At 35.5% G+C, this 27,509-nt stretch overlaps 1 protein-coding gene across 1 annotated transcript in view; it reads left to right on the forward strand.

Moving 5' to 3' along the window:
* Positions 1–27,509, forward strand: part of LOC150102071 (uncharacterized) — a 155,441-nt gene that overhangs the window by 58,968 nt on the left and 68,964 nt on the right. The window contains exon 4 of the mRNA XM_090399963.1: positions 24,944–25,159. Coding sequence (XP_090256089.1) covers positions 24,968–25,159 — 192 coding nt within the window. The 5' untranslated portion in view covers positions 24,944–24,967. The remainder of the gene's footprint in view (positions 1–24,943; positions 25,160–27,509) is intronic.

The following is a 27,509-nucleotide window of genomic DNA, read 5'->3' on the forward strand; positions in this document are numbered from 1 at the left end:
TCTGAAAAAGTATTTAAGTAGTAAATGTATTTCAAAAATATCAAGTGCATGACTACTCATTTTCCTGTTGGAAGCCTAAAGTAGCTTTTAAGCATTCTGTGATTGGTCTCTTGAGAACAATTTTTGGATTATTGAAACCTTAACCTCTCACTATTAAAGTTCTTCAGAACTACAACCTTTTGTCGGTGGGATCCACATTAAACTTGACATATCAAGACTATGCAGCGATTATCCACCGTGTAATTTAAACTGAGACATGCTTAATTGAAATCACCAGAATGTATTTTGTTTGGCCATCACATAGTCTTGGTAGATTCTGCCTGCAATAAAAAGTTTTTTTATATTGATCCCATATATGACAGGTCGAAGGACATATAATCATGTCAGTGCAGTGTCTGGGGCACAGGCAAGGAAGTTTAACTCTTTTTTTTGGAAGAGTTGTCGAAGAAAAGCGGGTTCAGTCCATTTGCAGTTGCATAGTAAAGGGGTGCTGGGAAGCTGCTGTTCTTGTATTAACAAGTTTAATAGAAAGTGGAGGAATGATAGTTACAAGTTCAGTGAAGCAATGACCATTCTCTGGTAAAGAATGAAATGTTAAAATGCTCAAAAATTATGATGATTAAATTATGACTAAATTTAGATGAATATTCTGTATATTCAGTGCATGGGATCAGGAGGTGGTGGAGAAGATCCAGAGATAGTCAAATTGGTGACTGGTTAGTGGAATGCTCGCTATAAGGGTAGATTGAAGGTGCATGTATTTTACAATTTGATACTCCAAAGGGACTTGATCAAAACTTATAAGTTATAAAGGGGTTCTATGAGATTGATACAAAAGAAATTTTTCAATACATGATGATTGGGAAGAGAACAAGGATTTGCCACTGGAAATTGTGTGACAGTGTGCAGAATTAGATGCTTTTCTTGGAGAGTAGTGAAAGAGGAATGGATTGCCAGAGTTGTGAATGCCCTAACAGCAAATGAATTTGAGAGGTATAAGTATTATGTGAATAATGGTGAGCATGATTCTCCTGTGATGAGCCTTCTGAGACATATAATCATAATATATGAATGTTATTATTATCTATATTAATTTTTGTGTTTGAGATTTCTGTCTAATTTATAAAGCAACTAGATTTTAAGTTTTATATCAACCCAGTACATGGTTGTTGCAAAACCTCTGCTGTAGCACATCATCTCTCTCTCTCTATATATATATATATATGTGTATGTGTTTCCTGAAGAGGCTGGATACTGTAATTCACTGAAAATGAAGAAGCCAAGATGATATCAGAAGTAATGGTGGAAGAAGTGGAGAAAGTAATTGCAGAAATGAAAGTTAACAAAAGCCCAGATGAAGATGGAATACTGGCTGAACATCTAAAGGCAATAGGAAAGACATTATGGAAGGAACAGAATTTGTTATTTAATGACACCACCAAACAAGAAAACACCTCCTGAACAATGGAACAATGCAATTATGGTCCTATTCCCAAAACAGGAAATAAAGAAGAAATAAATAATTATAGATTAATAAGCCTATTATCAAAAGTATATGAACTGTTTTCAAAAGTATGGCTAAATATATTAATAAAGTTGGATATAGCTCAGCCAGTAGAGCAAGCTGGTTTTAGAAAAAAAACTAATGAATACCAAATAGACCTTCATATGATGTTTATAGATTACACCAAAGCTTTTGACTCCATATTTCAAGACAAAATGATAGAAGCATTGGAAAAACAGAATATAGAAAAGAAATATATTATACTAATAAATAAACTATACAAAAAAGCAACAGTGACAATAAAACTTGAAAACACAGGAAAACCATTCCGAATACAGAGAGGAATAAGACAGGGAGATCCACTTTCACTCAAACTATTCAGTGCAACATTGGAAGAAATATTTAAACTAAATTGGGAAGAGAAAGGAATTAATACAAATGGGAAGCAACTAAGATTTACCAAAGAGTAAAGAACTGCAATCTATGACAAATGAACTGTGGTGAGAAAGTCTAAAAATGGGACTTAAAAAAAAAAAAAAAAAACATATGACAAACATGCAGAATGGCTTATGTGTTCATCGTACATGTTGATTAATTTTAATGGTATAGATGGGAACACAGACTGATAAGAAAATAACTGTTTATTAACTTATTGCTGATATTTCGCCAGTATTCTATCCAGCATCTTCAGCACACAAAAGCAGTTTGTTACAGCACTCGAAACAACAACATGGTATAATATAAATGGGAAGCAACTAAGATTTACCAAAGAGTAAAGAATTGCAATCTATGACAAATGAACTATGGTGGGAAATTCTAAAAATGGGACTTAAATATTAAAAAAACAAAGCATATGATAAACATGTAGAAAGGCTTGTGTTTGTTGTACATGTTGATTAATTTTAGCGGTATAGATGAGAACACAAACCGATTAGAAAATAACTGTTTATTAACTTATTGTTGATATTTTGCTGACCTGGTTGGCTGAGTGGTTAGTGTATCCGCTCTCCAGTCAAAAGGCTGTGTGTTCAAATCCTGCCATGGGCATGGATGTTTGTGATTGTCTGTGGAAATACTAGTGGTGGTGGTGGTGGGCGGTAGATGGCATTGGTGTAGTTGCAGTTAGAATGAGCTGTAGAGTATATGGAGTAGGTGCCCTCCCTCGATGAGTCCTTGGACTCTCTGGAGTTGTCATATAATAATAATAACAACAGTGGCACTAGTTTGAACAATTGTAACATACAACACAGACTAAAGTCCTAATTAGGTGCCATCTGTATTGGGAAAGAAAGAAAAAAAAAACAGAGAAAAAGCAGGTATTAATTAGTTCTTAAGATGACTGTCTCCCAAATCATTGGCAAATTTATACAGTCATACTTGTTGAGGTTTGGGGTATGTTTCAGGGCTTCTGTGGTTCCAAGAACAATCTCTCTGACTTATAACAACTTCTGTGAAGTACTTTTGCATATGACAAAAGAAAATGAAGAGGACCCAATAACTATAGGCAGAAAAGAGCCAAATCAAGTAGATGAATGTATCTATCTTGGACAAACAGTAAGTTTTAAAGAAAGACAACATAAAGAAATCAACAGAAGAATTATTCGAGGTAATCGAAAAATCATGGAGCTTTTAATGTTCTGAAAGAACATATAACAGGAGAACTACCATTGTGTTTAAAAAGGAAAATATCCAACAACTGTGTGATACCAGTGTTTACATATAATAGCGAGACATGGAGCATAACAGAGAAACAATGTGAAGTAACTATAAATTCACAGTAATTAACTTTTTAATAATATATAAATATTTCTTCTTAAGTATCATAAGACATCATCAGTATAGTTATTAAACAACAATTGGAATTACATTCAAAAAACACATTAGTGTGCATGCGTACATTGGAATCCCTCTATGTATACAGTAGTGTGTTTAAGGACTAAATCTATTGGGCTGTAATTAAATTAAATTAAAATATAACTGATAAATTTATTTTATACAGTTGAGAAAAATTTCCCAGACTTTTGAGATAGTGAGACAGTCGTTACAGTTAAGATTGGGTCTACCCAATTGGGACTTCAGCACTTTCTTTATACAAATGCTCACATTTATATATGGATTGATGTAGTAGCTTGGTGTGTTGCCATTGGATCCTGTGGTTGGCATTTTTAACTTCATGTTGCATGAGACTCAGATCTTCCTGTTTGTCCATAGTAAGACAAATTACAAGAATATGGCACTTCGTATATGCCAGGTAGCATCAGTGGTGAGAGTTTGTCTTTTGGAGAAGGTAACAAATTGTGAATTTGGTTTATAGGTAGTAGCAAATTTGTATTTCATCAAAATTTTTGACAAATGTTCAGAGATGACTTTGATATATGGTATAGGAGTCTTGTGGACTTCTTCTTGTCTAGGTTGATGTTTTGGAGAGTGGCTAATAATTTTTTTGAGTTGTTATTGGATTAAATCCATTTAGTAAGGCTGTATCTTTAATAATTTCCAATTCTTGTTTTAAAGAATCTTCAGTGGAGCAAAATTTGTGTGCTCTGGACACCAAAGATTTTATGATGCCGTATTTTGAGATGGATGGTGAGCCGATGTGTTGTGGATATAACGACCTGAAAAAGTTGGTTTTTGATAGACAGAAGTGGAAATGGGACCATCTTGTTTATGTTGGATGTGTACATCGAAGAAGGAAATACCTTGTGATGATCCTTTTTCTAGTGTGAATTTGATGTGAGGATGTAGGTTGTTGATATTATTTAGAAATGAGTAAAGTTCTTGATCCGTGTGACTCCAGACTGCAAAGATGTCATCAACATATCATATCTATATTGTTGGATTTGGGTCAAGAGTGAAAATTCTGTGTTCAAGAAACAAGTTGGCTAAGTTAGGTGATAAGGGTGAGCTCATTACTGTTCCTTCCTTATGTTTATATATTTTATCTGTCTATGTGAAGTAACGCGATGTGATTGTAAATTTAAATGATTACACAATATCGGATAGAAATTTTTGGGTTAACAATTCTATTGTCTCTTTGTGATGGATTCCAATGTAAGTATGTCATTAATGTTTTTTAATGTAATTCCTATTGTTGTTTAATAATTGTACTGATGATGTCTTATGATACTTAAGACGAAATATTTACATATTGTTGTAATAGATTATACGGTATGATAAGAACACAGATGGATAAGAAAATAACTATTTATTAACTTAAAAGCTAATATATGATAAAATGCACTCCTTTATCACATCCAGGAGTCTATGAAGTGCCCTGTTCTTGCCATCAAGCCTACTAAGGACAGACAGGAAGAACTGTGGACATCTGCCTCAGTGAACACAAAAATTATATCTGACACTTTCGCTATGGCAAGTCGGGTCTGGCAGACCATGCTTTGGATACCCCTGCACACAGGATCAATTGGAAAGAAACAAAAGTAATGCACAGAAGCTTCTACAAGTCGGAGAGGTTGTTCCTCGAATCAACAGAAGCCTTAAAACATACTCCAAACCTTAACAAGTATGGCTGTATAAATCTACCAAAGATTTGAGAGACAGTCATCCTAAGACCAAATTAATATTTATTACTTTTATTTTTTTATTTTATTTTATATTTTTTTCACCCTTTCTAAGACTACCATTTGGACTACTATTTCAAAACTTGGAACTTTTTTTTTTTTAACCTAGATGGCACCATATTAGGACTTTAGTCTTGTGTTGCACACTGCAATTACTTATACTAGCCTCACTGTTACACCGAATTGTGGTTGTCTTGCATTTGTAACAAACTTTGTATTGTGTGCTCTGAAGATGCTGGATATGATACCAGTGAAATATTAGCTTTTAAGTTAATAAATAGTTATTTTCTTTTCCATCTGTGTTCATATCATACTGTGAAATCTATTACAACATGTCTGACGAACACATAAGCCTATCCACGTATAAATATTCTTCACAGAGATAACATCGTACGTAAGGCATGACAATATGGTAAGTGGAAAGTAAAATTGGTGCGCCAACTGAACAGGTTAGCCTTCTTAAAAAGGTGCCGAGATACCAATTTGATACCAAACTGTATAAAAATTAGGAACAAGTTTCACTCGGCCAAACCCAACGTATTTATAAAAGAGCGAGTTTAGCATTATTACGAGAACAGGTATACGCTACTCGCCGAGAACTTTCAAAAATAAATTCCTTCATCAGTGTGCTACGTGATATATTATCTGACATTTTGAACCCGCAGCTTTGGGATATCTTGGATAGAATCATCTCCGACTCGACAGCCAATAAAGAATTTGCTAAAGTTAAAAACCGACACAGGAACAAATTTGAAATCCTCCAGCAATGCAATGTTACGCAGCGGACGCAATTTCATCAAGATGGCGCCGTTGTGAACCTATCATTGACAATCTTATCCAAAGAGGCCACGAGTGCATCAAGTCTTGGACACAATTTTGCCGTTACTCCTAAATATGTGCCTAAAACCAAAATAATGGCTTCCGTTGAATGCGGGATTCACCAGTGGCCAATATCCTTATCCATTCTAAGCCTCCCAAAAATAATATCCCACATAAAGAAATAATAGCTCTAAAAGAACTATGCAATAATAATCACATTACAATAACCAAATCAGACAAAGGAAATGCCACTGTAGTAATGGATACAACAGAATATGAAAGCAAAATGCATGCACTGCTCCAAGACCAGTCTACATATCAAATCATAGATCGAGATCCCACCAACTCACAAAAGAATAAGGTGTGCAAGTTACTGAACAAAATCACTTCCTGGCCAAAAGAAATTGTCAAAAAAACTCAAACCCTTGCACGTTAAAACACCCAGAATATATGGTGCTCCTAAAATACACAAACAAGGTACACCTTTGCATCCTATTGTAGATAGTATAAATAGTCCTACATATAAACTAGCTAAACATTTAGCAAAATTACTAACCACTTACACAGACAATTCTCCCTCTTTTGTTAAAAATTCTATCCACCTAAAAAGTATTTTAGAAAACCACACCTTAAATAGTACAGACCTAATGGTGAGTTTTGATATCACCTCATTATTCACTAATGTACCACTGATTGAAACACTTAACTTACTAAATTCACAATTTCCCCCAGATATATTTCAGCTATTTAAATTTACAGTACAGGCAGGTTATTTTACATGGAAAGGGAAAATATGCAAACAATTAGATGGGACAGCTATGGGTTCACCCCTTTCTCCCCCCCTTAGCCAACTTCTACATAGAACATCTGGAAAAATTAGCTATCAACACAGCCACTCTCAAACCTAGTCTCTGGCTATGCTATGTTGATGATGTGTTTGCTATTTGGCTACATGGCCCAGACACATTGAATACATTTTTAGTGCATCTAAATAGCCAGCACCCTAAAATCCACTTTACAATGGAACTAGAAACCAATGACTGCCTGCCCTTCCTGGACACACTGATTACACATCTTCCAGAAGGTTCCTTATCATTTTCGGTTTATAGAAACCCACACATACAGGGAGATACTTAACAAACAATCACACCATCACCCTTCTCAACAATACGGTATCTTAAAAAACACTAACCCATAGAGCTAGAGCAATCTATTCCAATGACGTTGCTCTCACTGCTGAACTTTCTCATCTACGTCGCACCTTCTTAATCAATGGTTATAATCCCCATAAGATAGATAACATACTAAATACTACCTATAAATCCTCTCTATCTACTACAGAAGACTACAACAAAACTATCACCATCCCATACATTAAAGGCACATCTGAAAAGATATTTAGGGTGCTTAAAAAACACCAACTACGCACAGTATTTAAACCTTATGTAAAATTAGCAACTCTCATCCGTTCACCTAAGGACAAATGCACTTCTTTATCACATCCAGGAGTCTATGAAGTGCCCTGTTCTTGCCATCAAGCCTACTATGGACAGACAGGAAGAACTGTGGACATCTGCCTCAGTGAACACAAAAAATATATCCGACACTTTCGCTATGGCAAGTTGGGTCTGGCAGACCATGCTTTGGATACCCCTGCACACAGGATCAATTGGAAAGAAACAAAAGTAATGTACAAAAGCTTCTACAAGTCGGAGAGGTTGTTCCTGAAATCAACAGAAGCCTTAAAACATACTATTATATTTACGGCTATTTGCCTGCTTCTGTTTAGGAGTGCCCCAGTTTAAAATGCCATTGGCTCTTTTCTCACGGATTCTTAGGGCATTGTAGATGTATATTTATCAATAAATATATGTTGCATATCAATAAATATATGACAAGAAATTTGCACATACCTTTTTCTGGGTATTGTGGCTCTTCTTCTTTCGCATTGTCCAAACTACTGTGTGTGTGTGGGGGGGGGGGGGGGGGGGGGGGTTGGCAAGTGGGAGAATTGAAATAACAAATGGAAAAAATCCAGGTTTTTTTGAATAACATATATATATATACATATATATTATAGGGGATGAGCGGAGTGTTTTTTTATATATTTATATGAGGAATATTTGAATATCAAAAGAAATATTTGAACACCACAACGTAGTCTATAAATTTCCCTGCCAAAAAGACTTTGATATCACCTACACAGGTTTCACCATCAGATCTTTATGGGCAAGACTACAAGAACATTTCCACGATTGTAACATCCCTATTCCAGAACATTTAAATACTAAAACACGCAACATCAAAAAGAAAAATCGAATACAAAGCACAGGAAAAATGAAAATAGTTGTCCATGCCCTTGAACAAAAACATACCCTGCAGATCGACAAGGCCATCATAGTGGACAGACAAGACAATGAAACAATGCTTAGAATATCGGAAACAATAGCCATAAAGTGTGACGTGAACTCTATCAACATACACAGGTCCTACATAATCTCTGAGGTTTGGAAGCTACACAACATAAAATTGAGGTCACAACCCCGACCAATAGGTGGTAACACAAACACTTCAAAAGCAGAAGCACCTACCCGACCTGACATAGCATCCACTTTCTCCATGTGTTCAGACGACAACAACGAATAGTTGAAACGGACCGCACCCCATCAACCCTTCTCCCCCCTCCTCCAAAAATCAGTTGCTGTTTTCAACCCCTTTCACCCTTTCCCACCTCATATAAATATATAAAAAACGATCCACCCATCTCTTATAATATATATGTATATATATGTTATTCAAAAAAACCCGGGTTTTTTCCATTTGTTATTTCAATTCCCCCCCAACACACACACACACACACACAGTAGTTTGGACAACGCAAAAGAAGAAGAGCCATAACACCCAGAAGTGAGAAAAGAGCCAATGGCATTTTAAACTGGGGCTCCTAAACAGAAGCAGGCAAATAGCCATAAATATAATAGTTTGTTAAGAGGAGTAACATGGGATTTTTCCCAGAAATGATATCGTTAAAACATACTCCAAACCTTAACAAGTATGACTGTATAAATCTACCAAAGATTTGGGAGACAGTCATCCTAAGACCAAATTAATATTTATTACTTTTATTTTTTTATTTTATTTTATATTTTTTTCAAACTTTCTGAGACTATCATTTGGACTACTATTTTACTTCTTCTTGCATTTGTAACAAACTTTGTGTTGTGTGCTCTGAAGATGCTGGATATAATACCAGCGAAATATTAGCTTTTAAGTTAATAAATAGTTACTTTCTTATCCATCTGTGTTCATATCATACCGTGAAATCTATTACAACATGTCTGACGAAAAGCCTATCGACGCGTATATTTACATATTATTAAAAAGTTTACTGTGGCATACATGTGCATTTATAGTTATGAATACTCCACAGGTTTCTCCATAAAAGAAACAATGTGAAGATCTGAGGAAAGCACAAAGAAAACTGGAAAGAAGAATGCTGAAAATTACTAAAAAGGATAAATTAAGAATGAAGAAATAAGAAAACAAACAGGAGTAAGAGATGTGATAGAAGTGATAAAAAATTCAAAATAGAGATGGTCTGGTCATATAGGAAGAATGAGAGATGAAAGGTGGACAAGATTGGTAATGAAATGGCAACCAAGAGAGGGGAAAAGGGCTAGACAGAGAAAAAGATGGAGAGATGATATCCAGACATGGAGAAGAATGAAATGGTGGTCAGAGACAAAAGAGAAGAAAAAAAAATGGAAGATGTTGGGAGGAGGCCTATGTCCTTTAGTGGATGAAGAAAGGCTAAGAAGAAGAAGTGAGCTTGGTTGTTCCAAAGAACAGATGTAGATGGAATGCATTAGAATTGAAATATATATGAATGTGGACTCACAATTTTTACAGGCTCAAATAAAGGAGTTATGATGGCAGTGAAAATACTTATGAAATATGCATCACACAGAAACAGAACACCTATAAGAAAGGAATTTTGAGTATTATCTGTGAGTTGAATTGTCTGTTAATTGAGTTGTCATCTTTTGGAGAGTACTAAGCAATTTTGCAGGATTTTTGGTTTATGATAGTTGTTTGTGATTGAATGAAAGCATGAAAGGGATAGAAGTTGCACCCAGTAGCCTTGACAAGGGAAAGACTTAATTGCTGTTTGATTTGAAAAGAAGTTTTTCACATATGGTATTTTCAAAAGTTTTTTTTGCAGCCATTGTAAGCTGCATTTCAAGCTGTTTATAATATTATTATTATTAAGAGAGACCTCCAGGGAGTCAGGGACTCATCAAAGGAGGCCAACTAGCTGCACCAGCTGTCATACCTGTTCTTGAAATTATTCGCGCTACTTGCACACACGACATCCAATGACAATCCATTCCAATCATGCACCACTCTGAGAGAAAAATTTAACTCTTACTCCCTTCTTGATGGCATTCATTCTCAATTTCCAAGGATGATCCCTCGTCCTTTCCTTACCCTCCATAAAATGAAATCCATGTACTGATATCCTGTATGATCCTTTCAGAAATTTGTAAGCCTCAATCATATCACCCCCTCTTTCTCATGTTTATTAGTGTTTGCAACAAATTCTCAATCTGTCTTCATAATCCTTCCACAATCCTTCTGTCTTCCACAATCCTCATATAATTTTGAATGCTCTTTTTCAATTTCTCCACTGTATCAGAATCACCATAGAAACCATGAGACCAGACCTGCACACAATAGTTCAAGTGTGGTCTTATCAAGTGATAGGACATGTAAAGTGGAAAAATGACTACCTTAATTACGTGTCAAGGTTCATTTTGGCATTGCAGTTATCTTCTGAGTTGCATTTGTAATCTTTGCTATATGGCCCTTGAACTTCACAACTTCCTATCTCCTAAAACTCCAAGAATCCTAGCCTGATCTGTTTCTTTTAGCATAATACTGCCAATATAATATGATTTCGATATCTTATCACACCAAAGTGCTTGACTTTACCTTTACTAACACTATTCAAATCATTCTGCAAGTACTGCATATCAGCTTCATACCTGATTATCTTACTAATCTATGCATCATAAACAGATTGCTATATTACTTAGGGAAAGTGGATATTAAAGATCCAACATTATTTCAAAGCTGAATGTTTGTAGATACCACGAAAGTTTTGTAAATTTGACCTGAGAGCTTACGGAAATACATTTCTTGGTATTGTAGTTGTCTTAGTTTGCACTACCTAAAAGAACACTACTGCTGCCCAAGCATCCATATATTCTCCTTTTATTAGTGCATTGGATAAAGAGGTTTCACTGGCTTGACAGCTGTTTCAAACTGGGTTGTTCTCGTAAGAGAGACCAGGCAATTCATATGGTTCAAATTGCCAATTCCAAAAACTCATGAGTGACCTAAAAGTTCACTCTCTCTCTCTGTTAGTTCCACAATTGGATCTGTTATGAACATCTGGGTTCCACCCTATCACAGACCCAAACCTCAGCTCAGCTCAGCACAGCCAGAAGTAAGTACTGCCACTGAGCCAAGCCTTTGCTCATCGAGGCAGCAGACAAGCCTCTAGATCACATGGGACTACCATTCTCATCAGAGACCAGGCAGAAACCCACTTTTAGGGGAGAGCTCAGATACTAGGCATTTTAATCTAGGCAGAAGCCTTAAGAGAGCAAAAACTCTCATTCGATGCATAAAAGTAATTACTAAAGAAAGTGCCATATGGCTTCATTTTGGTGATGCAAATTACATTGAAAAAGTAGATATTAAAGATCCAACATTTCAACATTATTTCAAAGCAAAATTTTTGCAAATACTATGAAAGTTTCATAAATTTGACCTGAAAGTTTACAAGAATACAGCCCTCGGCATGAGTTGCCTTAGCTTTGTATTCTCACAAGCTCTCAGGTCAAATTTATGAAACATTCATAGTTTCTACAAACATTCGGCTTTGAAATAATGTTGGATCTTTAATATCCACTTTTTGTATGTAAAATTTCATTACATAACTGAAATGAAACTGTATCTCTCTCTCTCTCTTTCTTTTTCTTTAATAGATTGCTATATCTAACCTGTTAAATCCTTCCCAATGTCATTAATCTATAGATTGAATAACAATATGCCAACAACTGATTTTTGTCTTACAGCACTGGTTATCCTAACTCTTGCAGATTCTCCTTCTCCCTTTTTGATATCAGTCAGCCAGCCATCCTCTTATCCACGAAAATATGTTATAATCCAATTCCATATTCTCCAATTTATGCAACAGTCTTCCATACTGTATTCTGTCAGAGCCCTTAGCAAAATCCAAACGTGTCATGGTATATCCATTCCTCTTGTCTGAGAGATAATGTTATTATAGAATGTGAGGAATTTCTCTTAGCAAACCTATGGTGTTCATTGCAAAGTATAGATTCTCTGGCAACCCATTACTGTATGCAAGCTCTTACCAACTTTTCCAAAATCTTTGCTACTCTAGAGATACTGAGAGGTCAATAGTTTATGCAAGAGCTCTAGTACCTTATCCTCATACACCTGAGTTTCTTCATCCAGTGATGAGGTAGTGGCGAGTTCAATGTTGCATATACCAGGTTGATAGCTCTTAGAAAAATGGGAACTCATTAGTTGAACAATCTGTTTTGCATTTGTCTCCTGCATACTATCTGCATTCAGTAGAGTTATTCTTTTATATATTCATTCTTTCTACATTTTATATATTCATTAAGACTACGTGGAAGAGACACTGTGTACATAAGGATGATGTCAGCTTTGTAAAGTGTAAGGAATCTCTTGATTAATAAGAATACCACATCCATTTCATTCCTGTTATATTTATTCTTTCAACTCTAGAGACACAATTCTTATATTGCATCATTTAAGGTATTTTAAATGCTTCCTGCCTGTTGCTTACACTTTACAAAGCTGACATCATCCTTATGTACATAGTGTCTCTTCCACGTAGTCTTTTTTTTTTTAATGAAACTCTCGCTTAATAAGAATGCCACATCCACTTCATTCCGGTTTTATTTATTCTTTCAACTCTAGAGACACATTCTTATATTGCATCTTTTAAGGTATTTTAAATGCTTACCATGCACTGTTGATATCCTCCCATCCACAACCATGATGCTGAACCCAGCATACTCCTCACTTGGTCATAATTTCCGGCTTTGTAGTGCAGCATGTAATCTTTTCTGAATGGAACATTCATAAACTTAGTCACTTCCCAACCGAGTACTGCATGATCACCATCACCAGCTGAGAGCAGAATAGTTATGTCTTTAACTAAAATCTCCTTTGATACTATAATCGGATCTAACACTCTTTGATCTCGTTCCTTCTGTCACATGCTGCTTGAGGAAGTTCTCACAACAATTCAATAAGTTTCATTCCTCTTGTGAGAAATGCATTACCAATTAAAGCTTCTCTTTTGATTACTCATTTTGCACCCATCATCTTTATTTGGTAATGCATTTCTTTGTCACTAGCTACCAATCCAATAGGTCTGCAACAACACCCCACTATGTATTTGATCTTGTTAAACCCAACCTCACAGCAGATGACTTCAAACTCATTGCCATGCAAAAAACTGTTACTAGTATTACAGTCATGGATCTCAACTGTAACTGGATTGAAGTCATCCAATGCCATTAGCAGCACAACCATCCTCTTCTATCCTGCCTATCCTTCCTAAAACTACTGCACCTTTTACACTCGATAGCAGTTAGTATGTTTGCTTCTAATCACCAGGTCTCACTAATATCTGTGATCCGAGGTCTCAACGTATCAACCATGACAACAAACTTTACTCCTTTGTTTCTTTTATTCCTCGATTTATGTAGAGACATAATACGTTACCTGCATGCTTCTTTCTGTACTCTGCTCTGTAGTCTGCATTGGTTGAACATATGCTGAATTTTTTTCTTAAACTGTCTTGACACATTCATTGAACAGGAGTTTGGATAATGATTAGGATATTGAGTTGAATGGCTAAAACAATTCTTGCTGGAACTGAGACCATCCTACATTCAACTCAATGTTGTTGTTGTTGTCTTGTCCTTCTAAGAGTCCTAGATGCCTCTTGCAGTGCGGGGAGCACACTGAGGCATCTAGCACTCTTCAAAGGACAAGACAACAACATTGAGTTGAATGTAGGATGGTCTCAGTTCCAGCAAGAATTGTTTTAGCCATTTGATGTGAGTAAGTGGTTGGATCAGGAGGAGGAGTTAAAATGGTAATCAGACTGTGGAAAGGAAGGGTAGAAATTGTGGAGGTCATCTTATTAAGTTGCATTGTTTTGGTAGAGAACAGTAAAGTGCAAGTGTGGCTGGATGGTTATGTTCTGTGTCAACAAGGGGAGAGTCGGTAAGAAAATGTTCATATACTTTTAATGTGCTAGTATTCTGGTAGACAGATGGATAGTTTCTTTTTAATCATCCCTAGCTGCAAATACTGCAGCATTTCTTCCAACTTGATCAGTGAAATTGCAGAAGGAGAGCCAGTTGAAGTTGTGAACATTGAAGTATCTAAGGAAGATAACTTAACTAGACTACAGAAAAATCAAGGCTTTAAAGATAAGTAATCAGAGTTATCAGAATGGTTATTGGAATATGGAGAGTACTCATGAGAGAAGATGAATTTAATATCTTCATATTGGTATGATCAGAACTCTAGCTACCATCCTAACCATCTGGCAGGGCAAGAGAAAAAAACTGCCACAGGCTGAAACTGCCCTTCTGGCAGTTTTGAGCCTGCATATTGACAGATGTGCTACATATCATGACAGTTCTTTGATTGTAACCAATTCTGCATGGGATGGGGACTAATATGTTTGTTTTAGGATATATTAGAAAACAGTGATTAAAGAGAATACTATATTTGGTTGGTGTATGTGAATTACTAAAAGGTGTAAATATGTGAACCACCATTAATGAGCCATGTGAGGATGGGAAATATAAGATAGAGTAAGAACAAGTGTGAATAAGAATATGTTCATTAGTGACAAATTATTACTAATTACCACCTGTGTCCTATATATTGCTGAGTGGAGCAACATATAGATGTTTGGAGTAATTACTTTGAAAGATTGCTAAATGAAACAAGCAGTGTCAGTACTGTGGTAGAAAACTCCCAACAGGAATGCAATTAGCCAACAAATCAACGGTTATTGGCAACCTTGGAAAGAACACTTGTTTTGCTAATCTTTCCTCACTCATTCTATGCAAGTGACCATACCATAGGAGATTAGCCCCGCTAACAATGGCAAGTTCTTTCCTATCTTCACTTTTAATATGATACTGCCATTAATGCTATTTGTTCACTTCACTAATCTTTCTCATAACTCTCATATCTGTGGTCTCCAGTCTCTGATCAAGTGTTTTATTTCTAACCCAGTTCTCAGATCCATAAGATAAAATAGGTGATACTGTCTTGTATACAGCTGTTTTAGTATTTTGACTAATTTTTTCTTATTCCATATAAATTTATTCAGTCAACTTCCTACCATGACAGTTTTGCTAATTCTGTTGTCTATTTCACTATTTAATTTGCCATTTTCACTAAAAATTATGCCTAGTTGTTGAAATTTTTTACTTGTTCTATAGGTTTCTCCATTCAGGATGCAGTTGATATTTTCAATGTTTCTACTTATTGTCATTGTCTTTTCATTGCTAGTTTTCATACCAGATTTATTACAATTATTCAGTTTGGTCAGGGAATCTTGCTGACTTGTACTTGATTTATTCAAAATTATAACATTATCTGCATAAAGTAAAGAGCAGAAATTAACATCTCCAATTTTGAAATCAGGTTTAATACCGCTTTCCTTCATAATGACTTACAACTCAAATAAAGATTAAGTATTGCTTGGTATAATGTCCCACTGACAATATATAACTGTTGCATTTTGAATATCTTTCCTGTTTGCACCTTGTCATATGCCCTTTCCAGATCTATGAAACTTAAGTACAGATCCTTGTAATAATTTCTCAACTATTTGTCTCAAGTGAAAATCTGATCCTGACAGCTTTTATTTGTTCTGAATCCAGCCTTGTTATTCTCCAAGCTTTCCTTCCACAATTTTACTTAGCTGTTTCTCAAGCATACTTGCATAAATCATACCAGGAACATTCAGTAGGGGAAATACCTCTATAATTCTCACATTCAGTTTTGTTTCTCTTTTTATAGATGGGTACTATGAAAGTTCTATTCCAATCATTCAGAATACGACCCTCTGACCAGGCCTTCTGAATTATGCAGTATAACCACTGTAAAACTTTTATACCTCCATATTTGAGCAGTTCTGGTTGAATATCATATATTCCAGCTGCCTTTCCACATTTCAGGTTTTTAATGGCTTTGTCTGCTTTGAATAATTAATATATTCCTGATATGCATTCCTGTTGAGTGTTTTCTACCATCATGCTATCACTGAATGTTCCATTTACTAACCTTTCAAAGTAATTATTTCAGGCATTTAGAATATCTTTATCTTCAGTTTTCATGTCACCTTTATCTTCTCTGATTCCTTTTGCAGTTCTCTTTCTTCCATTTCTAAGCATTTTCAATAGCCACCAGAAAATTTTGCCATCTTCCTCATATTTATTTTTTATATTATTACCACAAACTGACTTATTTACCAGGAACTTTTGATATGCTTTCTTCTTTTCCTTGTCTGCCTCTTTAATTTCCTGAGTCCACCATGGAGTTCTGATTTTTCTATCCTTGCATACAACCTCAACACATGCCTCTCTGGCTGAATCAATCAGTTTTTTTGCCACTTTCACTCAGTCTCCAAGGTTTGGTTCTTGTTTTGAAACTTTCATTTTTTCTCGAATGATATCTGTGTATTTCAGTCTAAGTTGGCATCTGAAAGCTATATATGAGGTATTCCTTTGAAATTGAGTATGAGTGGTTAGTAATCACAGCCAGCCATTTTTCTAGCCCGTGCTTCCTCTCCGTTAAATAGTTCCAAAATTTCAGAAAGTTCATGGTCATCCTGGAACAGCCCCTTTATCACGCTTCATGATACTTTATCCTGGAAAATTTATACAGTTGAAAGAAAACTTCAAAGTGATTCATGCTCAGCATCTTGAAGATAACTTGCCTACCACTGACAATGCCAGCAAGCTTCATAATTTCATTGTCTCATCATCCCAAGACACAATTGAGGCCAAAAATAAAAAGTATACATAATGTGATCATCCTGAATTTCCAGTCCAAACTGATGCAAAGCTAAACGACAACATTTGCAGCTCGTCGAACAATGTAATTTTCACCCCAAGAAAATTGTCATATCATTGGTTTAAGTTATAATTATAAAAGAGACAGGAAGAACTTTCTGCATTCAATAAAAGTGACTTGCGAGTGAGCAGATGCATGTTCACATTGGCTGTAAACAAATTAGAAGCTCCTCCCCCCCATTTCATGTATGAGCCAGGCCAGATGATCTTACCTGTGCACAGTGAGAACAAGGTTGGCAGTAGTTGTAACGTGACAGGAAGTGTAAGGAAAACACCAAAGTGGAAATGAAGCATGAGTAATTAAAAAAAAAAAAAAAAACTAGTAGAAAATCAAATTCTACTAATAACCAGTGCAGAAACCACTACTTTATTACTGCATAGGGAACATGTGGGAACCATGCAGTCAACAGCAAACTTCACAAAGCCTTCCAAATCCATTTCACCGATATATGTGGTCTCAGTTCCAATTGTAATGATATTCACTTCTGTGCAAACCCTCACTTTTCCAGACAGAAACTCAAATCTTGAGCACTGCTCATCTCTGTTTTTTTTACTACACACTCTGATTTCTTTTGCCATTTTAGAGGCAGAGTTTGTACATATGTTCCAGTATATTGTGCCAAAGAATATCCAACCTAGAATTTCCTGCCTTTTTGCTGAAAATCACTCCACCTCATTCTTTCAAATTCACCTGCTGTCTCTACCATGCCTTACCAGCAACCATTTTGACTGTTCGATTTTCTTTCCATAAGTGTCGATTTTCTTCAGTTCATCTTTCCTAGCAGTGAAGTCTTTCTTAGAGACTTCAATATTCACAACACCATCTGACTCTCCTCTTCCACCTGTGCATATCAAGCAGTAGAGAGGCTAAGACGTTAGCAATCACCAGCCATCCGACAACAAATTGTTCACATGCCTCAAAATATCAGACAACCCCAGCCACTCTCTAAACATCCTGGACATCTTCCTCACTAATGACCCATCTTAATATGCAGTGAATGTAGTCTGTCCTCTCATCAGTTCAGACAATCTAGACCAGATCTGTTCCCCCAGTGGAGCAGTACTTACACAATCACTCACTACCATACATTTTGTGGTATTACAAGAGAAAGCCAGGTGGAACAATCTTTGCAACTTCTATTTCTCATTTCCTTGTCAGATTATTATTCCTGGCCATCTGACCCAAACCTATGTGCTGAAACGAATCAGTGATATAATTCTTATTGGCATGGAAACATATTCCCGACTGAACCCTAAATTCCCATTTACTATCTAAACCCTGGTTCTCCCACATCTGTGTCAAGGTAGTACAAGAGAAAGAGTAGAGCATACTACTTGCATCCAACTTTTTTTATGTTGCTCCCACCCATGAAAGATTATTTTCTAACTTATAGTAAAATTTCTACTGCGGACTACTGTGGATTTTCTTTCTATTTTTTTATCAATTTTATATATTATTATTATTAAGAGAGACCTCCAGGGAGTCAGGGACTCATCAAGGGAGGCCACATATGACACGCACCAACTATCATACTTATTCTTGAATTCATTCACACTGCTTGCACTCACAACATCCAATGGCAATCAATTCTAATCATGCACCACCCTCTGAGAGAAAAATCTAGCCCTTGCCCCCTTCATAGCAACATTCATTCTCAGCTTCCTCTCGTCCTTTCCCCACCCTCCATAAATTGAAATATCCATAATCATCTCTCTCCCTGTTCCCATTCACAGCTACTTTGAGATTATCTAGCAACACTGCCAATTTGTGTTATTAATTCAGTGAAATACAGACATTATCTGCTGACTTGTGGCATTTGATTATTCATGTTACTCTTTACTGATGGTAGTTAGTTATTTGATATCCTAGACACAGCTTCATCCATTATCTGATCGAGTATACACCTGTGACGATATCTTTGTTTATAAGTGATTACCTTGATGGACCTGTGATTTCAGTCAGGATTTCTCCATGACTGCAGGTCGTAAAGAGTCCAGCTATTCCTGTATTGGGCCTTTCTTCTCCATTTTCTTCCAACTTTCTTAATCATTGGGTCTTCCCACCTTAAGGCTGGTCTTCCAGATTTCCTTTTGTTATCTCTTGGATACCAGTTTGTAACTCTGAATATAAGTGATAGTCTTCCATAATAACAGCACAACTGTTAATTCTCAGATCATCATCAGTTGCATCAGTCTTGGGACTGGTAGCTCAGCAGCAATTTTCTCCATTCTGCTCTGTCATTGGCGTTCTTCTTAACTTCCTGGTAACTCCTCAAACCCATGCTGTCTTTGACTTTATTAGGCATTTCACTATCATAAGTCACTATCTCACACACTATGTAATTCAGGAAACATTTCTTTTTATTATCGACTGCACAATTATTTGTATGGCATGAGAAGATTAGTTAGAGCACATATAAGAATAATCATTTTTCAAAGCAAGTCTTAAATATTCAGTCATGGCAATTATTCTGCTTAGACACACAGGTTTGATTGATTTTTGTGAGACAGTGCATTGGTGAAAGATCAGGCGAGGAAATTATACAAACAAAACATGTTTATTTAACCCCAGACAACCTTTACAATATAATACTTAATTTAACATTTGCTCTCTAAGGCCTATCACGAGCTCAATTCGTAACTTATACAATTTGATCTATTATTCACAATACTTAACAACTTGCATACAATTCTAATCAATGTTTAGCTGTTACATGTGACATCATTGGCTACAGACTCTTTCTTAGAACATATCAGCTGGCATTCAGCCTTCTTTCTCTCTTATTATGACTCAACAAAGGATTTCAACAGAGCGAAACTTTGTGAACATACATACTATTATGTGTTACCATTAACACAGTAGAATCTACTCACAATTTGCAGTATATCACACACAGTTCTACCTGCTTTGAAGACTCAGGTGGTTCTGTTGGCTGCTTCTTTCCATCCTTTATACTGGCTTTCTCTGAGCAGCTCTTGGCATTCATCCTTCCCAGGAACTGTAGCATTACTCTCTGTCGGTACTGGATCTGGTGTGTGGCGCCGTGTTTTTATACACATGTGGCAAGTCCCGTTAGTGGGAACACATCTCCAGGAATAAACTGCCTCTCCTGAACCCCCTGTACCTGGGGTTACGCACCTGCAAAATCTTGGGAATCTGAGCGAGCCAACGAACAGCAGCAAGAAAAAAAACGAGAGAGAGAGCGTATTGAGGTCCTCAAGACATTTTTATATGATCTGAAGTTCTTTGTCCTAGGTCAGAGATCCCTGGATCTTCCATAAACATATTGATGTCACTTGCCCTGACCTTCTGTCCTGGCAGCAAAATCTCCACATTTAAGTTCTATTGTTAACTTGCAAAAGTAACTGAATGTAAAAGTTTATATGCAAGTTAACAATAGAACTTAAACATTAATTTAAAGTTATGTATAATTCAGACCTTTATATGTTTTATAACTTGTGTACAATTTGATGTCACTTTTACATTCAGTTATCTTTACAAGTTAACATCAGAATTAAAACATTGATTTACAGATATATATATATATATACATTTCTGTTTTTCACATGATTTATAACCTCTGTAAAAACTCTACTACCTTAAATTCTAATCTTTACATTTACCAATGGGGTTTATATATTCCTGTCGACTTCAATGCTAGCAAAACACAAGTGTACATTATTTCCCCACCACCACCACCACATACACACACACACACACACATACACAAAATTCCATTGTTACCTTCAGCAACCAAAATCTCTCTTGACACAAACACATTACATATATTGCTTCCTCTGCATCCAAAAAATTAAGTTTTCTCTTTTGCTCGAGCCACTACTTTTACTCCAGATAGCTTCTAACCCTATAAAAATCACAAATCCCCTGACTGTTGAATATTGCTCTCACATCTGGTGTTGTGGACCTTAGAGCACCCTAAAAAATTGGATTCTATATAGAAAAGGGCATTTAGATTGATTAATGACCTCTCTCTAATTACGCTCTACTTACTTTTGCACAGGCATTCAGTTTCTGCTGCTTGCATTCTCTATAAATGCTTCTATGGTTGCACTTCATTAAAATTAGCATCAATAATTCCCTCACCCTTTGTTCAAACCCGTCCAAATGTGTGCACCAGCAAGCTAAAACACCCACAGTTCAACTCCAAACCCACAGAATAAATTTCTCCTTGTCTTCATTTATCCCTTCCATGCCTGTCCTCTGAAATAGTCATCGTCATCAAATTCCTGATATCTACCTTCAAGGGGTATACAAGATATGATAGTACTACATGAAAAATTTGTCATTACTAAAATTGTAGATAGGAAGTTAGTAAACTTCCTATCTACAATTTTCCTCCAAATTAATCTATTACTTGTCAACACTCCAGCATTATCAGATCTTATATTTCTATCTTCTAAGGCACTTTTTACTGTATCAATCCACCTATACCTTGGTCTTCCTCAGGTTTTTTTTCCCTGTCAACCTGGCAGAGAACACTTGTTTTGCTAATCTCCCCTCTCCCATTCTGTTTAAGTGACCATACCACCTGTGCTAACACATTCTAGGATGCTAACTAAATGTCATGTTTTTTCCTCATATCCTCGTTTTTAATATGATATTGCCATTGATGCCATCTGTTCACACCCCTAATCTTTCTCAGGACTCTCATATCTGTGGTCTCTAGTCTTTGGTCGAGTGTTTTACTTCTAACCCAGCTCTGAAATCCATAAGTTAAAATTGGTTTGAATACTGTATTGTATATACAGTTAATTTAGACTAATTTCTCTCTTATTCCATATAAATTTATTTAGTTGACTTCCTACCATGCCAGCTTTTTTGATTCTGTTGTCTATTTCCATATTTAATTTACCATCCTCCCTAAAAATCATGCTAAAGTAGCTGGAATTTTACTTGTTCTATAGGTTCTTTATTCACAATGCAGTTGATATTTTCAATGCTTCTATTTTCATTATCTTTGTCTTGTTATTGCTGACCTTCATAATATCTATTACATCAGCTATTCAATTTAGTCAGGAGATCTTGTAGATGTGTAGCAGATTTATTTAGAAGTATAACATCGTCCGCATAAAGCAAAGAGCTGACATTAACATCTGCAATTCTGATATCATGTTTAATACCACTTTCCTTCATAATGTGATCCATATAGATAATGAATAACAGAGTGGATAATGTACATCCTTGTCTCACACCAGATTTAACATTAAACCATCTTCCTGTACTTCCTTTAGTTCTAACTGCTCACTTACAACTCAAATAAAGACTAAGTATTGCTTGATATAATGCCCCACTGACACCATACAACTGTAGCGTTTTGAATAGCTTCTCTCTTGGCACCTTGTAATATGCCTTTTCTAGCTCTACAAAACTTAAATACAGATCTTTGTTATGTTCTCGTGATTTCTCAACTATCTGTCGAAGTGAAAATCTGATCCTGACAGCCTCTATTTTGCTAGAATCGAGCTTGTTTTCACTAAGCTTCCCTTCCACAATCCTTCTCAACTAGAATTGCTTTTCATGTCAAATGTGAACAAGTTCCTTCTTACCCATCCATGTTACTAGTGTACAATAGGTTGACCAACCTCTCATTGATGGGTTCTCCATAAAATAATAATAAAAAAAAATCACTTGTTTGGACACAGTAAATGTTCTGGTTAAATTTGCTGCTCACATTATTTCATTAGTGGTCATTTAAGAGGAAAAGCTGGATAACTGGTAGACCTTCACTTAGCATGTAAATAATACCAAGAACTGATCATGGCTATCTCTCAAATCCAGTAATAAATATTACAGAAGGAATAACCATTTATAGTGACTCAATATCTGCACTTGAGGCATTAAAAAATGGAAAAACAAAACTCACACAGGAAATTCATAAACTACTTAGTAGTTCATGAATTAAAGTTTATTTTAATTTATATTCCAGTTTACGTTGTGAATTCCTTAAGTAATTTAATAATCATGTACAGCCAACGTATAAGCCTTTCTACAAGAAAGTGAAATTAATGAAAAAATTTTTCAGTTCCTATTGAAAAATAGGAACTGTACACTGCAATGGATACCAGCCCATGTAAATATTGAAGACAATGTAGGAGCAGCAGACTAGCCAAAGAAGTAAGATACTTACCTCAAAAATTACACACACACACACACACACACACACACTATCACTAACTGATGCTAACTCTGTCGCCAAAATAAGATTGGTAAAACAAACTATCAAGAAGAAGAATGAAATTGGTGAAATTAATGATTATTAAATTACTTAAGGAATTCACAACGTAAACTGGAATATAAATTAAAATAAACTTTAAATATACTTCCTATATTTCAGCAACGTCACGTTGCCATCTTCATGGGAACTTACGATTAAGACTACGTGTCTTAATCTTAAGTTCTCATGAAGATGGCAACATGACGTTGCTGAAATATAGGAAGTATATATTAAAGTTTATTTTAATTTATATTCCAGTTTACGTTTGTGAATTCCTTAAGTAATTTAATAATCATGTACAGCCAACGTATAAGCCTTTCTACAAGAAAGTGAAATTAATGAAAATAGAGAAATAACCATAATCATCACCAGACTAAGGATGGAACACTTTTAAGGCATGAAAATACAGCCAGACAATAGTAGGAGCTATGAAACATGCAGGAACTGTCCAGAAGTTGAACTAACACTTGCCCATATCTATTCTTGTCCAGCAATTGCTGCTGCTCTACAGAAAATTGACAATAACCCTAGAGAAAAGCTCTACTCCATCAAAGTTCAACAGATTGCCAAAGCAGTTCTACAGATCCACAGTCATATCTAGAAGCTCTTCAATGGACTCGACTACAACAACTGATCATGGCTCTTGACCCAGTAATTCCTCAGATTTCTATGACATGCCCTGTTACTTGGTGTCCATCTGGAAACTAAATAAACAAGGATGGATTTGCACTTTGAAACAACATAACCAAATAAATTGAGTAAATTTTATTGTGTGATTTGAGCCAATACAGAATAAAATTTAGTCAGTTTATTTGTTTTTTACATAAATATCATGTCTGCTTGAAAATTGTGCAGATAAACAAGGCCACTGCTATTGAGTAAGTGGTGATAGAGACAAGACAGGTAAGATGGTTCTAAATAACTATAAGAAGTTATATTCAGAAAGAAGAGAAAAGAAGTAGTAACTATAATATTAAACAGTCTAAATATAGATATAAAATTTTTTATACGGTGAAGGAAAATTTTCAAAATGAAATCAGACATTGAGACTTATTTCTGCCTATTGTTCATAGATGATTCTAGTATGGAAGAATTAGAGGAATGGGTTAATTCACTAGACAGAGCAACTGACAAATTTCTGGTTCTAGTTCTTGTTGGACAAATTGAGTGGGATAATTTGGTGGGAGTGGGAAAACATTAAACTAATAATAACTGGGATATATTCTTTGAATTCAGACAAACAGGGGTTCTTGGCAATTCAGGTAATGCATTAGGCCAGCAGATTAACTTCTTTGTATTTCTTTATCAGTGTATCTCTGAATATCATGGTTATTATGTTTCTCACATTTTATGAAGTGTTATTACCATAGAATGTGGAAAATATACCCACTGAGAAATGAAACACCAACACATGTGGATATTTGTCTGTTTTATCAAGTTATTAAATGTTTATTCTGCTCACACTAGTATATTGTCATTCTGATTATAGATATGATTTTTATTCAGTTTGGTTTTGTACTGCTAAATATAATGTTTAAGATCTTTTAAAAATAATGTTTCACTATATAGGTGATTTGGTTGAAACTGAGGCATATGATTGCAAGGATAATAATAGCAGCTTTTTACCTAATTAAACCTCCATCCAATATCACTAGCACCACTGAACATCACAATGACATAGCAAATGGAGAAAAGAGAGGTATGCCAGAAGTCCTTATGGATTTACTAAGGTCTATTAGAGAATTAGTATCATCTATTGAAATTCAGAGTTTGACACAGTCAAATGTAAGTACACATCATTATGACTAATTTTAATAGATACTGGAAAATTATGTTCATACAAATTTTTGTTATAAAGCGTGGTGGCAAAATTACTGCCAATAGCAAAATTACACAGTTCATGAACATAAAATTGATAAAATCTGTTGACACATTTTATTCCCTATAGGGAATAAAAGATGTTAACCTAAAAGGTTAACACCTTAAGAGTAGGCAAAGTCCCTTTTAATGCTGTTTAAACTTCTGGAGACTGAGGGATCAGTTCAATCCCTACACGTAGCCAAGCAGAGATAGCTGACCTGAGACCATAATTATAAACAGCATCTGGTGAAGAGAGAGGGATTCACTCACAAATTCAGAACTCCACATATTTTTGTGACTCTTTGAAAAAGTGATTTTCCTATAGCATTTACACGTGCTTGTCACTGACATGCTTGCTGCTTGCAGTTCTGACACACACACACACATGCATTAGACAGGCTACAGGATACTCAATCTCTCACTTGATGAAAGATGGAGTATCGTGTTGATATTTATTAGCTTACAATGGGCATGTGTGAATTTTATATTTTCTAGTATTGAATGCAAACATAATTTATTATTATTATTAATTCAGCTATTTTTCTCACATTCTGTGATGTTCTTCTGCAGGAATAAACATATTTTTAGTACATGAAATTACTAAAACGATATTCAGCATAAGTGTAAACTATGTATTAAAAACAAAGTTAAAAATGTTTTTTTTTTTAAAGCTTTGTAAGATGTAGTTTGCTTATTTTCATAGTTTTAGATTGATTAATTGATTTTTTTTTATTGATATTGATTTTTAAAATTTAGTTAGAGAATTAATTCAGTTTAGTTAGAAAATTCTGGAGACTTGCATGGATATATTTAGGAGTACATCATCTGCATAAAGCAGAGAGCTATGTTTGATATCTCTGATTTGAATATCAGGTTTAATGCTATTTTCTTTCATACATAATGTGAGCCAATAAATGATAAGCGTGAAGGTGCACCATGCCTTACACTTCATTTTACATCAAACCATCTTCCTGCTGACTTACAACTTTCATGTAGACTGTGTACTGCTCATAATAATGTTTCATTTAATGATAAATTTTCTGGATGAAAAAAATAAATAATTTACTTAAATTAAGGGGATATTAAATCCCGCATAGTTTTAAAACCGAATAAGAAACTCAAGATCGGAATCAGAGAGTTTCTTGCCGATTATAGTAAACTATAAAGTATCGGTGACACTAGCGTTAGCCAATGCAAGTGATCCTAGTATGTAGTACAGTACCGGGCAACTCGTGGCATAAGTGGAGGAAGTTCAGATTGCTATTCTTAGGTATTTTCCATAATGTAAAAACACATTTCCTAGGAAATGTATGCTGTTATTACATTATGGAGGGAGGTCACTACCCAGACCAGTTTCAGCCTTTTTTGAGGCTTCATCAGTGAGTAGCTAGAGCTAATACCAAAGTGTATAGCGAAAAGAACTTATGTACTCTGCGAACGAGTTTTCCAAACAGATGCAACCATTAAGTTACTTAAGTATAAAGAGCTAATAAGCTTCATTTCGGCAATGAAAACATTACTTAAATTAAGGGGATATTAAATCCCGCATAGTTTTAAAACCGAATAAGAAACTCAAGATCGGAATCAGAGAGTTTCTTGCCAATTATAGTAAACTATAAAGTATCGGCGACACTAGCGTTAGCCAATGCAAGTGATCCTAGTACGTAGTACAGTACCGGGCAACTCGTGGCAGAAGTGGAGGAAGTTCAGATTGCTATTCTTAGGTATTTTCCATAATGTAAAAACACATTTCCTAGGAAATGTATGCTGTTATTACATTATGGAGGGAGGTCACTACCCAGACCAGTTTCAGCCTTTTTTGAGGCTTCATCAGTGAGTAGCTAGAGCTAATACCAAAGTGTATAGCGAAAAGAACTTATGTACTCTGCGAACGAGTTTTCCAAACAGGTGCAACCATTAAGTTACTTAAGTATAAAGAGCTAATAAGCTTCATTTCGGCAATGAAAACATTACTTAAATTAAGGGGATATTAAATCCCGCATAGTTTTAAAACCGAATAAGAAACTCAAGATCGGAATCAGAGAGTTTCTTGCCAATTATAGTAAACTATAAAGTATCGGCGACACTAGCGTTAGCCAATGCAAGTGATCCTAGTACGTAGTACAGTACCGGGCAAGGTATCTTTATACTTAAGTAACTTAATGGTTGCACCTGTTTGGAAAACTCGTTCGCAGAGTACATAAATTCTTTTCGCTATACACTTTGGTATTAGGTCTAGCTACTCACTGATGAAGCCTCAAAATAGGCTGAAACC

Source organism: Typopeltis vanoorti, chromosome 11 (assembly GCF_054136105.1).
Source record: "Typopeltis vanoorti isolate ZY-2024b chromosome 11, IOZ_Tvanoo_1.0, whole genome shotgun sequence".
Lineage (NCBI taxonomy): Eukaryota > Metazoa > Arthropoda > Arachnida > Uropygi > Thelyphonidae > Typopeltis > Typopeltis vanoorti.